The sequence below is a fragment of the Mercenaria mercenaria genome, chromosome 16 (genome assembly GCF_021730395.1).
Source record: "Mercenaria mercenaria strain notata chromosome 16, MADL_Memer_1, whole genome shotgun sequence".
Lineage (NCBI taxonomy): Eukaryota > Metazoa > Mollusca > Bivalvia > Venerida > Veneridae > Mercenaria > Mercenaria mercenaria.
The window spans coordinates 60,355,290-60,373,857 of NC_069376.1; the positions used below are offsets into that span (position 1 = coordinate 60,355,290).

Sequence of the window (18,568 nt, forward strand, 5' to 3'; positions counted from 1 at the left end):
ACTAAAAATAGCATTTACAGAAAGGTATATAGTATGCATACGAACAAATAGATTGTTAATCTAACTTAATAATCGATATATCGATGTATCGTCGATATTTGTCTTCTGATATATCGGTATCGTCGATATGCCTAAGACCCAATCAATGACAGCCCTACCTAGCTGGTGCTTTAGGGGTCTTTACCAGTGCATTTTGTGTCTTCCTTGTGCCTTATTTGGGCTACACCAATGCACTTTTAAGTTTTTGTCTTCCTGGTGTCTTGGTGGATGTACATCTGTGCACCTTTGTCATCCTGGTGTTTAAAAGTGTGGCTACACTAGTACATGTTTTGTCTTCTTGGTGCTCATGTAGTTGCAGTTACACAAGTGTATACTTTTTGTCTTCCTGGTGCCATAGATATTTACATCCTTGGTAGCATGTTCCCAGATTCCCCTAATTTAATTATGCCACAGTGCACATGCACGGGAGACTTGCTCCTCCTAGTTTTGTGCTCTCATTCTCTCTTTTAACTTACCAGCTGAGCTCAACAGGGAGAGTGCAGATATACAGATGGAAGGGTCATGAGTTCAATCCTTGGACATGGCGTTTGTTCCTCATGACGATCTGATAAAATATAGTGTCTGAAACCATTCATCTTAATGACTTATTGGCAATGTTTTTTTCAGAAAACATTACATTGTAACAGGCCCGGATCCAGGAATACTTGATTGGGGAAATGGGGGTGTACCCGTTTAGAACGAAGGCGTCATCGCTGAAGTGCATGGCCCGCGATGGGTAGATACTGGAGGGGGGCTCTGTGCGTTTTATGGGGTGGGGTGGGGTGGGGTGGGGTTTTGAGGTACTGGAGGGGGTAACCCCTGTAAAATTTTGAACTATAGATATGAAATGGTGGCCTCTGGTAAATTTTTTTGTCGTAATTTTGAAATATAGGAGGGGATATCCCCCTAATTTTAGATGGGTCAGGGGGCTCTTTCCCTGGAAAATTGTGAAATATAAGTATTAAATAGTGGCCTCAGGTGCATTTTGGGGTTTAAATTTAATCATATAAATAATAAATAATTGGGTGCAACTTTGATGAGTATATATGTCACTTCTCAGCCAACTGGGGGGGGAGGAGGCATGGACCCTCTCGGGCCGGCCCTGCATCCGAGCCTGTTGTTATATATTTTAGTGTATATGGCCCATGGGCCCATACTGATACTGTATCCTAGATACGTTACATCCACCTGTGGGTTAAGCTGTCCGAAAAGTGCTCTCATTCTCAACTCGTTCAGCAACATGCAACCACCACTTTTTTGTTGGCTTTGATTACAAGATGAAAATTATGTTTTTGGACTCTTGTATGTGTATGAAAGACAAATCTATTGTTTTTTTAATATACAATTTACTGATAAAGTTTTATTGGGTGTTCAATGTCATGCCCTAGAATTTGACACATAACAAATTTTTCAGTTTTTGTTACTAGTTACAATACTAGCAGAAGTGACCGCAGCTAATTGCATTTGTCCTATATATGTAATTGATTTATTTTAACAAGACTTATTTATCTGTTACAAAGGAAGATTTCTTTAGAGTGTTTATGCAGCCATTCAGTAAGAAAATGAAAATGAAATTTTAGCCCTATTCTGACAAACACACATGGTACTTTCACTTTGGAAAATAGTGTATAATTTCCAATCTCCATATTTTCCCATCTTAAAAAATCATACAGTATTTAGGATACCTTCTATGCAACACAATACGCTAGGTTTAAAAGGCGTTTTCAAAAGTTAAAAATTTTTGTGGTCACATTTTTTGGAAATCAGGTGTTTGCAAGAATTATCTCTCCTGTGGTTGTTGCTAAATTCGTTCCCGGCTTACTGCTCTAGACACATGCTGAAGTCAGATAATTAATGACAGAACTGAAATACGTAGACAAAAAGACGATTAGCACTTGCTTGCTCATAATGACGGCTTATTTCTTTGAAATAAAATTACACGATATCGGTGTGCCTTCTGTTATTGTTGGCAGCATGACCTTTCATATCCAGGCCATGACCTTTCCATCAGGCAGAAATAGTTATCTCGGACAAACATTATAGGGTAAATTATCAAAGGTATCCGAAAAGTGAGGCCCTGGCAATGGGTCACAAATTATCTCGTGTTCCCTCAATGCTTTAGGGTATGCGTAGTCTAGACATGCTTTCGATGCTTTCCAATTCAAAGAAAATGTATTTAGTAGATTTTCCTGTATTTCAGAAGGAAAGTGTCAATTCTTTCCAAAACACCCAGCTTTTAATAAAAATGCATGTTTTTTTCTTTCATCGCCGCTCTTTTCAATGATATATCCAGCTTTTTAAATTTACATCAAATACTTTTCATTCATCGATGTTTTATAAATGCACACCAATTTAGTCAGTACAGGATATTAATTTTCATATGAAAAATTACACAAGGGGCAAACATGTAAAGTGTATATCAGAATGTCATTGTATTTGTTTCGTCCTTTTAATATGTCTGTTCTAATTAAGGCGAAATTTGTTTGTTTGTATATAAGCTTATAAATAAATTTATAGCCACCACCGGTAACCCATATTGGCGACTCCTCCAGAAGACTGTCAGTAATGTTAATCTGAGGATAGTGCAAGACACAGAAAATGCTCCAATTCCAGAAGCTTCCCTGGTTCTTTAACGTGCCAGGTGTATAACACCCATAGTAATTTTTAGTTAGAAGAACAGGGGCTCTAACTCACGACCCCTAGTTTCGTAGTCACTGGACCACTGCGTGCGCTCTTCAGTACAGGTATATATACTTGAAATGGTTTTGTGATAGATCTTCGTACATCACAGAATTCAAACGGTTGGTAACGGTTGTGTTCAGTTCTGAACAGTTTTGTATACTAAATTTGTTATGCGAAATGAAAGTAATTTGACAGGATAAAGGATGCGAGATAGAGTGGGAGCTTCCATTGAAAATTTGGGCACCCATATATAGAAACTGTATTGAAATAAAAAGAAATACTCAGTTTTTAACAGAATTTTCATATCACAGTGGCTTGATAACAAAATTTGATAACGATCAATAAAATACACAGTCATGATTTGAAACTGGGACCCAACAGGGCCGGCCAGGGTCTTTCAAAACGATCTTGAGTGACCCTGTTATATGTGACGGGTATTTTTGTCCCTTAAATAAATCTCTAACGTGTGAAAAATGTTATAGAATGTTACTTAAAAGTGACTGGCCACTTATATATTGTATTTGATAGTTGATTTAGTCATGCAGATTGTTGAAAGATATAGTGAGTACTAGCGAACGTGCGATAATTTTAGCAAATATTCGCCATTTTGTCCGTTTGCAACCATTCGCTCGCTTGAAGTAAGTGTGCAACCACTTCACGTCCTACCCATTGACTAGGAGTAAATATGATATTTAGACTCTGACAGATAAGCATAAATGCGAATGGTATGATACAGTTAGATCTACCAAAGATACAATTTTTCGACATTTTCAGAATTGTTCATGTGCAGTAAGGATTTCCCATGAAAAATATATTCTGGCAATAAAATCAAAACAATTTCAAGTTCCTAGTTTACAAACTGGCCGGGTAGTGTGGATCATTTCTACTGACAAAAACTCACGGTTAGAAAAAATGTCCTTCAAGACAATGGAACGTTCTACATTTTTCTAACAACTTTATAAAATATGATTGAAGATATGTTTAATACTCACGTAGATAATAAATTCCACTGCTAAATGAGAAGTATTTCCTCTATATAGTATATTACATGCACAACACTGTGTAGAACTTTTAAGTTAAGCACAAAAAGTCATTAGGTCAAACTTTAATCCTTATCTGGCATTTACACAATTTATCATATGTATACAAACTTTGTTTTCGTGGACAATATATATACCATTAGTATATACATTTATTTGTTTATAAAGTGCTGAATATTATTGTTTTATCTTTGCTTAAATCTCACGGTTTAAATTTGTGAGACAATTCAAATAGTTTATTATCATTCATTACAAACAAAACGTGTTTAGAGTAGAATACATCAGATAGATCTATCTTTAACTGCTGCTATATTGCAAACATACTTAAGTTTTTTTGGGTTTTTTTTAGAATGCCTGCTTAAGAAACCTGGTCCTCAAACCAAACAGACCCGTGTTGACATTTGTACCAAATTACGCACTTAATTATGTTCGTTGTACGAAAATCTGTCTCACCTAATTTTTACGCTGGTATAAAACTGACATGTGAATTTATTTATTTATTTCATTACTTCTGTTTTGACTAAAATCAAATTATTCACTAAATAAAACAAATTTTATTAAGTGCAATTTTGTTGCTAAAAATCTCAAAATCACGATCATGTCTGAAACAATGCCTGAAGGTGCACGTGAGGTCTTCCTACACCATCAACAGCTGCAAAAGTCGTCTGCGCTAAACCGTGCGGGTGTATCTGAATATATGAATACCCCCGCCCTCCACCCCAACACACAAACACAAATCAAAGATTTGACTTACCGACTCAAAATTACAACTTAATGTTGCCTTTTTATCCTCAAAATAAAAACGTCCGTCTGTCAAATGTCAATGAATAAATTTGTTCGGACTACCTCCCCTAAACTTCTGAGCGGAATTTGGAAGATATTTTACTGAATCTTAAATAGCAAAAACAGCTACCGACACATACGTATGTGGCACATCTTTTTTTTAAAATGTAGGTACCCAACATGTAGTGACTCAAACAACAGTTACTGTCCGCAAAATGCAACAGCTACTCAAAATTACTCTTTTATACATCAATTCATTGTTCCTTCTCTTTACAACAGGTTATCGGACTCTAAGTTTAGCTGGTATTGTTGTCAATGTGGTTCTCCTAATTATTCAGTTTCGTTGACTGACTCCCTTAATAGTCTTAGTGATACTTCATATTATGCACCCCTCACTAATGATCATGATAATATCAGTACAAATGTAGACCACTCCTCTTTTCTTCAAGACGCTCCTTCAACCCCAAAAGCAACATCCACCCCCAACCCCAAAAGTAAGTCAAGGCCACCTAAAGTCAAACTCAATAACTCCGAGCGCCTCACTATTCTCAACATCAATTGTAGGTCCGTAAAGAATAAAATACCTTACTTGATCAATGTAGCAGTCAACTGATATTATTTTCCACTAACAACTGTTACCTGACGTCAGTTCTTCTGAATTTTCCAGATACCCTAACTATGAGTTCTGTAGGATGATAGGTGTGTGACAGGGCGGGGAGTGATGATTGCCATCCTAAAGCGTTACTCAGTCAGAACAACCTGACTTAAACTGAACTGTAATATAACATGGTCAAAAATAACTTTAACTGGTATAAAAAACATTTATGTTGGAGCATACTATAAACCACATGAACTTGACGAACTGTCATTGTCTGAACTGTGGTCATCCTTAAGTAAAATCCCGAAGAATAGCATAATATGGCTCCTCGGAGACTTCAACATGCCTGATATCAACTGGGTCAATGAAACACTCAAACCAAATTGTAAAAATAGAAGTCTCTATGAAGATTTTATGGAAAAACTGTCCCACCTAAATTTGGAACAGATGGTAAAAGTCCCAACCAGGTTGTCCAATACCCTTGACCTCTTCCTTACCTCCCACCCATCCCATGTCCACCTCGTCAAGACACTTCCCGGCCTTGCAACCTCTGACCATGATATAGTATTTCATGAGGTCAAAATAAACAGAGGGCGACCCATCCAGCCAAAGAGACTAATAAAACAATATCGGAAAACTAACTGGGAGGCGATCAGATCTGACATGCGCTCATTTAGTAGTAGTTTTATTAGTAAGGCCTATACAAACCCTGATGAGGCTTGGAACTCATTTAAGGACAGCTTAAATGAATCTTGTATCAAGCATATCCCTACTAAAATACCCAAATCCCGTGCCGACTTGCCTTGGTTAACTCCCAGAATTATCAGGCTTATCCACAAGCGTGATAAACTCTATCACAAACTCAACAAATCCCCAAATCAAGCTAAGAACCAGAAACTGAAGTCCCTAAAATCCTACATACAAAGGCAAATAAGAGCCTCCTACTGGTCATACATGGAAAACGTCATCTTTAGCCATGATTCCCAACCTGGTAGAAATAAGAAATTCTATAGCTACATCAAACATAACAAAAAAAAAATGTCGGCATAGCCCCACTCAAATCAGATGGTTTCACCCATACTGATCCTGTCACTAAAGCAAACATCCTTAATAAGCAATTTGAATCAGTTTTCTCCCCCACCTAAGCCCCTAAGCCTTAAACATTTGTGCTCCAAACTGTTAACATCCCCTTCCTCCCTAATGGACCAAATAAATGTGACTCCAGAGGGTGTTGACAAACTCCTTCTTGGCCTATCCCACATAAAGCGTCGGGGCCAGACGAATTATCCCCCGTGTTCTCAAGGAACTTCATCAAGAAATCGCCCCCGTCCTTTGCCACATCTTCAATTTATCCCTAAATACAGGCATTGTCCCTCAAGACTGGAAAAAGGCAACAGTTGCACCAGTCTTTAAAAAAGGTCTCAAATCAAAACCCAGCAACTATCGACCAATCTCTCTGACCTGTATTGCGTCCAAACTCCTTGAGCACATCGTGGTTTCAAATCTTATGTCCTTCTTTGACAAACACAATATTATCAGCCAGTTCCAGCATGGTTTCAGGTCGGGTCATAGTTGCGAAACTCAGCTTATTAATTTTACCCAGGAACTTTATAGTAATTTAGAACAAGGCCAACAAACTGACGTCATCGTAATGGATTTTTCTAAGGCATTTGACAAAGTTGACCATTTGAGGCTAATTTACAAGTTACAATCCCTAGGTGTTAGTCCCCAAATAACTAATTGGGTCAAATCCTTCCTCTCTAATCGTACCCAGAAGGTCGCAGTTGAAGGTCACCTGTCCAACGAACTTCCAGTCCTGTCTGGAGTTCCACAGGGGTCTGTCCTTGGGCCTTGCCTTTTCCTTGTATACATTAACGACCTGCCTGACTCAGTCAAATGTAAAACCCATATGTTTGCAGATGACACCATCGTTTACCTCACTGTCAAATCAAATAATGATAGCATAGCCCTTCAAAAAGATCTCCATAAATTAGAAACATGGGAAAGAGTCTGGCAAATGGAATTTAACCCCGACAAATGTGAAGTCCTTAGAGTAAGGAGGAAGAGAAATCCCGTTATATATCCCTACAGGTTACATAATACAGAGTTGAAGTCCACCTCATCAGCTAAATACCTAGGAGTAACTATCTCCAATGACTTGAACTGGTCACAACACATAGAAAACATAACTTCTAAGGCAACCTCTTCCCTTCGATTTATTCAGAGAAATGTCAAGACAGATAACATAAAGGTCAAAGAAGCTGCATACACCACCTATGTCCGCCCACAGCTAGAATACTGTTCAACTGTGTGGCATCCCTGGCAGAAAACCCTCACCCATAAACTTGAACGAGTCCAAAGGTCAGCAGCTAGGTATGTTATGAATGATTACAACTATACAAGCAGTGTAACTGAAATGTTGAAATCCTTAGAATGGAAAACTCTCCAGTACCGTAGGTTAAACTGTTCATTACTTTTGTTTTACAAAGTAAGGACCCTGACCGTTGCTATTGACCAAGGTTACTTGTCCCCCATTAGAAACCTGAACTACTTGATCCCTTATTCCAGCACTCAATACTTTGCTAACTCTTATTTCCCTAGAACCATCCGTCTCTGGAACTCCCTCCCCACATCAGTCAAAGCTAGCCCCAGCCTCAGTATCTTTACAGAGAGGCTGGCGGCGGTCACTATGTAATTCTTCCATTCTGTCCTATTTTAACTGTAGCATACTGTCCTTTTATCTTTTACTTTTAATACTGTAATATACTAAATTTCTTTAACAACTGTTTCTCTGACAGCGCCGACCAGTCATAATCGGAAATCGATTGTTGGTTGTAACGATGTAGATGTAGATGTAGATGTAGAAGGAATATTATAGTTTGGTAAGTCACACTTGACTGAGCTACTGATATCGAAAGCTGTTGTCATTACAAGCTGGCCAGTCAAACTCCGTGACCTTAGAAATAACCTCTGACGTTAAAACTATTCTTTCCTAATTGAGGCGGCTCTCTGACTGAACGCGTCCATGGATTACATATTACTATGACTGATTCTTTTATTTCCTCCATTCTTCAAGAACATAACATATGTACAAACATGTAAACAACTAAATATTATGGTTATCTTCAAATGCATGGTAAATAGTTCTATAGTTTATTTACGTCTCATTCATTTACAAACATTTAGATTTACATACACATAAAACAATTGTATTGTAAATGACCGTTCTAACTAGAACTACAAGAGACAATATACATATTCAAATGTGCTTTTATAAAACCAGTATGAATAAAATCTCTGTTCAAGGTGAAACAAGTCAAATGCTTTATCGCGGCCAAAATTTGTAGAAACCGGACAGAAGTTGCGAAATTGTCATTTGTGCAGGAAAGAAGCGTTTACCATAATGTCCAGTACTGGACAGGTATAGTGACCATGCACGGACACAGCCAATTTTCTCAGAGGGGCTCCGATCCCCTGCCCCCCCCCCCCCCCCCCCCCCACTGGAAAGTTTGAAATTTAGCACTGCATTTTTTGCATTCTGGGACATTTTTATGGACTAACCTGTTACCTTTGGGAAAATGATAAAATCAAGCTTTCTTGAAGGTAAAATTCTTAGTTTCTTTTAGATAAATAATATGAATTATGTCGGGGTCGTATGTAGCAGTAGCCGCATACACTTTACATGCAGTCCTAATGTTGCCTTTTTCGAAAAACATTTTCTTTCCTTCTTGTCTTCTTTCCTTTTTTAAAGATTTTCCAGAGGGTGTCCGGACACCCGCCCCCCCCCCCCCCCCCCCCCGCTTCTGGATCCGCGCATGGTGATATATCATGCTTTCTGTTTATGCAGGTAAACTTGTGTTTGGTTAAATTTCAACAGAGCACAATTGTCTGAACAGTGTACAAACTCATTACTGTTTTTTCAGGCAAGGGTGGAAAAAAAGTGGTAGACAATGAAAGCAGTAACAGTTTTATTAAAAAAATAAACAATGAGACAAACATTTCAATCATCTTTGGACGGTTCAAAAATCCCATGTTAAACATACGATAAAGCCCGAAACGCGTGAAAATGTTCCGAATGTAAATCGGGTGAAGTACGCGCTCTATGTATAAAAATAGATTGTGCGTCTAGATTGATTAAACTGGGCGGTGTACTTACTTATTATTTGAGGATGAAAAAAAACTCTGTTTTTTTAAATGTTGCTCTTAAACAAGGGTGGCGGTTGAACTACTAAAAGTACAACAACAGTTAATTCACAACAAATCGTACGGTATGTTTTATAATCAGTAGAAGCTAGTCGTATTTACGCTTATGAGACCTGTTTCACCCATAAGTATTTATAAAGAATTCACAGGTCCATCATGAAATATTTTCCCCAGTGCGTATATACTTGTCCTATTCAAAATGATCGCGGCCTCATCGGCCGCGATTAACTAGCTAGAAGCTGAGAGTTGCAAATCAAATGAGTAAGTTAAGAGAGTACATGAATGTATGAATGTGGTGCAACTGACTGAGTGAGTACATAATACATGTACTGATGTTGAGTGTGTACATGAATGCACGAAGTTGAGTAAATGACCGATTAAGTACATGAATGTATGACAATTGAGTAAGTGACCGAGTGGGAACAGGAGTGTACAGATGTTGAGTAAGTGACCGAGTAAGTACATAATATATGTACGGGTGTTGAGTGAGTACATGAATGCACGATATGTGAAAACAAACCCCATTGCGACCCTCTAATTATGCAAGGGCGTAGCGCCCATTACGCAGTTTACGCAACTGCGTAATACTTTTTTGGCTGACTTGACTTTTTGAAATATGAAATATTGAAGAGCATGTTTTTTTTTTTTAAAAAAATCAAGTTCATATCCAATGTATTTCATTTACTACACGTATAATTTATAAACATGATATGGTGTAAACGAGTTTGAACTTAGTGCAAGAGTACTGGGTACTGAAAGCAACCTAAATCAATAATCTAGGTCAGTTTTGACACCTGCCAAAATGTCACATTTAACTCCGTCTATACCGATGACGTCACTCCTACGTAGCACTAACTTATCGTTTACATGTATGTGTAGCGATTCGGTTCTGGTCACTATTTAGAGTACAGCATTATATTAATATAATACACGTACGAGTACGCAAATATCTAACTGAATTTTTTTTCATACTTTGTAATTTCTGTAAAAATTACAGATTATATATGTGATAAATATATATCTATATATATATATTACAAAGGCATTTTTGAGCTCTATATAGATCTCTCTTTATATTTAATAGAGATGAGCTCCAGAAAACCTCCTCGACCTCTTCCTGGACAAAAGTCCATTTTTCAGTGTTTTAAAACCCCAAATTCTACTCCAGATGACAGTGAAAGTTCATCAACTGTTCCTGCTGATAATTCTCAGTCATTTTCGGGTGACAACACAAAATCTTCTCCCAAAGAGTCCACATCTTCCCCAAAACAATTTCAGGCAGATCACTGCCAGAATGATGGGTACTCAGCGGGTTGCTCCCTGGGTGCGCGGTTTCTAGACATTGGAACCATTGATGTCACAAGAAGACTCCGAATGTCTGATTCCATGAAAATGTCGACTTTAATATCAAGGTTTGAGCCTTCGCGGAGTTGGGTAAAGCCTAAAAGCACTCACGGCAAAAGCGGGGCAGCTAGGCGTGTACCTGACCTAGTGTTTGATACTGTAAACTACCCGTATTTAAGGTATAGTCCTTCAGTCAATGGTGTTTTTTGTGCACCTTGTTTCGTCTTTAATTCATCTGAAAACACTCTCGTTGCTAAGCCCCTTGTAGACTGGAGCAATGTTTCTAGGATTATAGGGATGCATAAAAAATCACCTGATCACAGTAATGCAATGATTAAGCTGACAAATTCATGAAAATATGTCAAAATCAAGAAAAAGTGTTGTTGAGTTTGGCTCGAACGCTTACAGAAACAAAGTCGAGAAAAATAAGAAAGCCTTGACATCTATTGTTAAAACAATAGTTTTGCTGGGAAAAAACAAAACATAGCCTTTCGTGGCAAAACAGAAGAAAAAAGTAACTTCAGAGCTTTGATAAATTATCGCGCTGAAGTAGACAGTGATTTGCACGACCATCTAGCAAATTCTCCCAAACATGCACAGTATTTAAGCCCCTCTATTCAAAACGAATTCATACATATATGCGGCAATCAGATTTCGGACTCTATCGTGCACCGTTGCCAAGATGCGAGGTACTTTTCTATTCTTGCAGATGAATCTGCTGATGTCAGCAATACAGAACAGTTTGCTTTTTGTCTGCGTTATATTGAACGTCAGAGTTCCGGGAAGCATGTGCTCCACGAGGACTTTCTTTCATTTGTTCAGACAACAGAAACAACAGGTGAAACACTACACCAGTTGCTACTAGATGAAATACACAAACACAACCTGAACCCAAACTTTATCGTTGGACAAGGTTACGACGGTGCTGGGAACATGTCCGGTTGTCACCGTGGAGTGCAGGCAAGATTTTCTGCAGAATTTCCAAACGCAAAGTATATTCACTGTCGCAACCACCGTCTAAACTTAGCAATATGTCATGCTTGCAGGGTAGCGTTTGTGCAGTCGATGTTTACCGTTGTTGGGGATGTATTGTTTTTTATCACAAGTTCTCCGAAACGTCTCGGAGTTTATAGCTCTCATAACGATGACGGAGAAGCCTTAAAGAAGTTCTGCCCAACACGGTGGTCTCAGCACTCGGAAAGCATCACTGCTTTCTATACCCACTTCAAGTCAATTGTAGAAACACTTACTGACCTTCAAGTTGGCATGGACACCAAAACTATGTCCACAGCGTCAAGCCTTCAAAAGGCTGTCCTGTCTTTTGACTTTGTTGTCGCTTTGTGTTGCGTCAGCGGTCCCTTAGATACATTGAATCCTTTGACGGATTCAATGCAAGACCCTCAATGTGACTTGGTCAAAGCAGCACAGCATGCTAAAGTTCTTCATGGGTTGCTGGCCGAGAGACGCAATGACATTGGGTATTTTGGAGGACTTTGGGAAAAGGCTGTCGCCTTGGCAACTGCGCATGACATCAATGTCTGTCAGCCTCGAGTTGCTGCAAGGCAACAACACAGGAATAACATAGCCGCAGAAACCCCAAAGGAATATTGGAGGTTGAATATGTTTGTACCATTCATGGATCACCTTTTGTCCCAACTGCACGACAGACTGTGCCTCTCGACTACAAGACTGAACGCTCAGTATCTATTGCCAACAAAACTTCGGCAACTTTCGCCCGAAATGTGGGCCGATATCAAGCAGGAGTATTCTCCGTTCATAGACTGCCAGGCTATAGATACTGAACTTGACGTCTGGAAGAGAGTTGCAGCGGATTCGCCCATACAAGGCTTGGCAGAGGCAGTTGATGAAACATATCAACTATACCCAAACATACATGTTGTGCTGAAGATCCTCCTGACAATGCCAGTGTCCACGGCCTCTGCTGAAAGATCATTTAGTAGCCTTCGCCGCCTTAAAACTTATCTAAGAAATACGATGACCGAGGAACGGCTGACTGGACTCGCTCTGATGCATATCCATCGCAATCACCAGATCGATATCGACCAGGTTATACGTGATTTCGATGTGTCTGGGCATCGACGAATCGCACTGGTTTTTGATAATTGAGGCAATAACAAAATCAGAAGCATGCAGAGAAAGCAAAGAAAAATACTTCTGTCTACATAAAACCATATAAAATTGAATAAAAATACAAAACTAATAAAAATACACACAAAAAAAAAAAACAAAAAAAAAAAAACACTAAGAAAAAACAATAAAAAAAAAACGTCGCGGGGACATCTATGAGATCAAATTATGTACTCATCACCGCCTGATGAGACCTATTGGAGAGGTCGAAACGTATTTTTTCCTACAATAGGAGAGATCGTGTTTGTATACAAATCCGTTGTATATTCTGTTTTTAGAACTGATAAGACAAAGATCGGTGGGCAGACGCCGAGCGTCCATGTTTTTTTTTGTTAAAAGTGATGTTAGTTTCTAACAACTTAAACTTTCTTAACACAAACGATATCAACATATTTTTTGATCAGTGGAAAGAATATAAAACAAGCAATTTATTGATAACTTTTATATATTAAATTGAAAATTCCGGTCCCATACACAAACGATGTAAAAACATTTTGTTTTGCCCACCGCCAGATATACATATGTTGATGCGTGACATCAGGGCGATCTCTCCTATTGTACTTTAATCATTTCCTTTTTTGACAACATTATATCTCGCTATATGCGTTTCTTAAAATGCACCAGAATGCGTCTTTTCATGTTCTTTTTTTCAAAATTTTCCCGGGGGAGGCCCCCTCCCACACTCTCCCCACTCGGCACTTCGTGCCTCGTACTGCGTACATTTTCCAAAATCCTGGCTACGCCCCTGTTATGTGCAACAAATTCAGGCATCGAATCATAAAGGATTGACCGGGTCAATGTCTTATTGCCGTATTTACTCAACTGAAAGTGGTAACAGATTTAATTTGTTGTTGGATTTAACAATTTATGTTAAATAATAACTAGCATAAATACCTACTTGACATTTTTTGGCAGTATAAAACAGTCATTGCAACCAAAAGTTTACAAGATGATCATTATATATTTATATAGATGTGCCCTAGAAGGAACTTTTGCTATGCTTTAACTTGTTAACTATTTTAGCTGGTATCTAGAACTTCTCATGTTTAAACTTTGTAGTTGTATGCCCATGTATAGTATTATAGGTATATTTTCTTGTTGTAGGACTCGGACCAGGTCAAAAACCTTTCTGGTATGGTTAAAGTATCCAGCAATATCCGGCCACCTTCATATCTAGAACCATCTCAGGGACTCGACATTGGCCTCAAGCGGTAGCCAGGTCATGTCTAGAGCTGCGGATGTGTATTTTAGGATCAGATTCTGGCGGTACGGATCCGTACCCGTAGGCACAAGTAGCACACAACTGATTTCCCGTCTGGATTCTTTTGTAATAATCTATGCATTATCAATTTACAAATTTTGCACTATTTTAAAAATGCTGGGAATATTGTTTATCATTCTGCTAAATCTGTATTCAGTATTGGTGTCATGTTAAATGAATATGCGCAGGAATATGCAGGTCTTATTTAGGTTCAACAGGCAATACAATACGCCAGCTGTTTCAAATAATTAAATTTTACACGCATGCCTCCTAATCAAGAACATGCAAATCATCTACATGTATATGTGCATGCAAACTGATTTCTGTATTTACAACGCGCCTCAGATCCAGACATGGCCGCATCCACTAGAATTAATTTCATTTCTTCATTAGGGCCTCCGTGACCGGATGCTAAAGGTCGCCGACTTTGATTCACTTGCCCCTCACCGATATGGATTCGAAACCTCGCTAGGGGGAGTAGAATTCTTCATATGAGGAAGCCGTTCAGCCATTTAGTACTACTCAGGTGCCATCTTGTGTCTGAAATAATATGCACGAAGGGACATCTGGGATATATATCAGAATCACTTTCAAATGGGACAATAATTAACAACACACTTAATATATAACCTTCAAGATAATTATGAAAATGGTATCTTTTATTATTATATGTTACTTAGAAATAGTTCGGCTTAAACAAAGGTGCTTCAGCAATTTCCCCGGGCACGCAATGTCCCCCCCCCCCCCCCCACCCCAACCAATGAAAGAATTGTTGTGGTGTGACATGAAATTATTGAAAGACGATAGACTGCATTTTTGTTGTATATACAAAGTCCGAACAGCAAAGAAGAAAATGCACATAAACTGTTGACATTTCTGAATGAAACGCTACGTGGAGGAAGCCTTGTGAATTAGTGATGACCACTTAGGCAGTATCAGCCTTAGGGGCATCAAGGATTTGTTTCTGTTAAAACAACTTAAACGACCAACAACATACAGATGCGCCACTGGATCTCGTTCACGAACGAAGAAATTACTCGGGTCTTGGGAAAACTGATCACGACTCCTGTCCTTTAACTTTGCATTATTTTTTCAAACTAAAATGAAAAGTTACACCCAGATACAAGTAACAGAAAAGGTAATTAATTGCCATGCAGGAAGACCTAGAGTATTAATTGGACTGCATCCATTAACACAGAAGCTGAGATTCTGGGAAGAACCTATCCCAAATAACTGATAAAACATATTCCATACCCAAAACATTACAACTCATTTGTAGACATGTGTAGTGCAGAATGCAATAAAAATAAGAGAAAAAATGGATGAAAAATATGAACCGAGTCTGTAAAAACAACATATATTTAATGTAAAGAAAACGCGTTATGTTATATATGCGTTACGTATCAAAATACACTTACCATCAGATGACCAAGAAATATCATATAGATGTGAAATGAATAACAATTTCGTAAGTGTCTAATACCTTGACCATTGAAAACATAAAAAAACAACAACACATAACTAAATAGGTTGCTAGAAGTCATAAATGAAGTTAATACAACAAATGCTAAGGGACCTATTGGTACTCGGTCTGAAACTACCACTTTAAAGACAGCCAACATCTTTGTCATTTTCAAATCTGGGACACTATCGCCCCCAAGCATCATATCTACCCGTTACTCCCGACGTTTATTTCTCCATCGGGATCTGCTTGCTAAACATTTTTTATCTTTATTTCTGAGTCTGTATTTCTTTCATTAAAAAACATATAAGTTAAATATAATGTCCTTGACAAACTATTAAATTTGTTGTTTGATAGAAATAGCAGACGACTCTTTTAGTTCATTTTGATATGTATAAAAGGGAGGTAATACATTTAACCAGTTATTAGATTTTTTATGATACATTGCCCCAGATTTTTTATTCTTTATCTACTGATCAATACAAATAACATTTCATTGAAAGTTCGATAGTTTTTTTAAACTCTGTAGTTTGTCAAATTAAAGGAAGTACATATATAATTTTTAAACTCTAAATGCTCACATACGTTAACAATGCCACATTGAATAGGTCCATTAAAAAAGCTGGGCCTGAGAAGGAAGAAATCCAACAAATAGTAAGTACTGGTTGTATGAGAAAAGAGGTGTTGTGTCAAGTTGTCAAACATTTTACAGTAAAAACAGTGCAAATATGTACTGTATTGTTGAAACATTGCACTGTTTTGTACTGTATTGTTGAAACATTGCACTGTTTTTATTTATATGATACTACAAATGAAACTGAATAAACAATGTCATTGTTATTTAATGCATGCAAGTAATGTCCTGTCCCGCATTTGCAAAACTTCTCCCTAAATTTCAAAACTTCTCCCTATTTCTCCTGGAGAAGTTACTTCTCCTTAATTTTCCAGGCTAAGGTAGTGCCTGCACCTGTGTACAAAAATTTATGATCCTAGACCCAATCGTTCTCAAGTTATCATCCGGAAACTATTTAACTGTTCAGGGTCACTGTGACCTTAACCTTTAACCTGCTGACCCCAAAGTCGAACTTGACCTGTATTTTCAGATGTTTCACCTGTGTACCATGAATTATTTAAATCGGTCAAGCCTTTCATGAGTTATCATCCGGAAACCATGAAAACCAACGGACGGACCGACCGCCCGCCAAGCTCACTCCTATATACCCCCCCGACCCCACTCAAACTTCGTTTTGTGGGGGTATAATTAACAAGCAGGTATTATTATGTAAATTATGCATCATTCATATGTCAAAAATTCCTATTAAAATCAGACATACAAATTAAGAATCTTACAGAATAAAGATTGAGCATGAATTCCTTTTAACTTCACAACAGACTGGGCGTTTCATCAGGACATTTGGTCTTTTAAATTGGAAAATTCATACATGATAATTGCTCTTTTTAAGAAAACTGACACTTTTTTCCTTCTATAAAGATTTCTGTAACAGGAGAAGAAATTGGTGGTTTCCTTATCCTAAATGAGCTCATTACTTCATTATTTGTGAAATATAATTGCGAAATTTAAACAAGAGCTGTCCATAAGACAGCAAATGCTTAACTATTCGAATTGTTGTCTAAGAAGCAGGAATATTACCCTAAATGTTAGAATATTTATTGAGTTTCAATCCAGTATCTGCATCAGTTTTGGAGTAACTTGCATGCAAAACTTTAACCAGAAGTTTTAAGTTCACAGGGGATATAATTTGGCCAAAATGCATGTCAGAGTTATGGGATTTGATGCTATAACCTAGTTTTATAACCCTGAAGACACATGTAAAGTTTCAATTCAATATCTGCATTTGATCTGTAGATAGTAACTTGCATGCAAAATTTTAACCAGGATTTTTCTAAGTCCAAAAGGAGGCATTATTTGGCAAAAATGCATGTCAGAGTTATAGGACTTGACCCAGTGAATTTGGTAATTTAGCTAAAAAAAGAAACTAGAAATGTGTCACAGACACGGATGCCAACATGAGAAAGGTTACATGCATAAGTTATTTATAGTAATAACTAAGGAAGGTTAATCTGAAACAAGAGGGCCAAAATGGCCCTATATCGCTCACCTGTTATCGTTGCACTTAAGGACAAGAAGGTGAAATCAAAGCCTTGAAATGTCTGATGGTTGCGGGTTTTTGGTAGATTTATTTTCTGTTTAAATGCCAGTCTATGAATATACATGAATGAGAAACAAATACAAATTTAACGTGCCTCATATCTAAGATGAACTCTGCCTGACCCAGCTTGTGGTGTAACCGTGGGCTGGAATACCTTATCATTGATAGATCTTATATAATCTAAAAGGTCAGTGTGAGTGGATACAGGTTGAATAAGAACTGCTTGTTCATTGATAATTCATCCGCATTGTTCATGAATGGGACTATTTTGTGTAGCACATGAACATCATTTGGATGTGATTCGAAAATTGAAATAAAGATGCTATGATTGTCAGAAATACACTTTGAATTTGGTAGCAGGTAAACCCGCAACCAAAAATCATAATCAAGATCAATCAAAAGAACTATGAGAAAATATAGTTGAAATTTTCTTAAAGTTACTTCAAATAGAATTATTTTCAAATCAGGCCAGTAGTTTCATGCCTGAAGGATTACATCAGAGGAGGTAAGGAGCAAAATTTTGACTGATGAAGCCCAAAGGACAGGAACAAAAAGGGAAGAATTTAACCAAAAAGAAAAAAAAATCTTACAAGGTACAGATATGTCAAAATACACCTAAAAATTGGAGGTACCAGCCATGTTGTACCACAGAAAAGTGGTCTCGGTTTTTCCCTACAGCCAATAATAAAAAAGTTACTAAATAAGCTATTTATAGTTACATAAAAGGGAAGTAATTAAAAAAAATTATTGTAAGTGAACAAAAGAAGGATCTGCCAAATAAAAACAAGAGAACTGCAATCGACACAAGTGCAGAGCAATATACACACTAAACAAAGT

General features: G+C 37.7%; 2 protein-coding genes across 6 annotated transcripts in view; one reads left to right on the forward strand and one right to left on the reverse strand.

Annotated features, from left to right (window-relative positions):
• Positions 1–3,869, reverse strand: part of LOC123539834 (kynureninase-like) — a 37,005-nt gene extending 33,136 nt beyond the window's left edge. The window contains exon 1 of one of the 5 annotated variants that reach the window (XM_053527209.1): positions 3,714–3,869. Coding sequence is in view for 2 of the 5 variants with exons in the window: in XM_053527207.1 (XP_053383182.1) it covers positions 1,979–2,025 (47 nt within the window). In the remaining 3 variants the exon portion in view is untranslated. Of the gene's footprint in view, positions 1–1,724; positions 1,856–1,938; positions 2,059–3,713 lie in introns of those variants that run through there. The other 4 variants (XM_053527208.1, XM_053527207.1, XM_053527210.1 and 1 more) reach the window with 4 other exon arrangements.
• Positions 3,870–10,431: 6,562 nt separating this feature from the next.
• Positions 10,432–14,052, forward strand: LOC123565315 (52 kDa repressor of the inhibitor of the protein kinase-like). The gene is made up of 3 exons (XM_053525973.1): positions 10,432–10,868; positions 11,151–12,756; positions 13,942–14,052. The coding sequence occupies exons 1-3, from the start codon at positions 10,432–10,434 to the stop codon at positions 14,050–14,052; spliced, it is 2,154 nt and encodes a 717-aa protein (XP_053381948.1).
• Positions 14,053–18,568: the final 4,516 nt, after the last annotated feature.

Excerpts from the sequence above, each read along its gene's own strand:
- LOC123565315 (XM_053525973.1), top strand. The coding sequence starts at position 10,432 with ATGAGCTCCAGAAAACCTCCTCGACCTCTTCCTGGACAAAAGTCCATT. Across the intron at positions 10,869-11,150 it reads GTAAACTACCCGTATTTAAG|TTTTGCTGGGAAAAAACAAA; the intron begins GTATAGTCCTTC and ends TTAAAACAATAG. Across the intron at positions 12,757-13,941 it reads ACCAGATCGATATCGACCAG|GACTCGGACCAGGTCAAAAA; the intron begins GTTATACGTGAT and ends TTCTTGTTGTAG.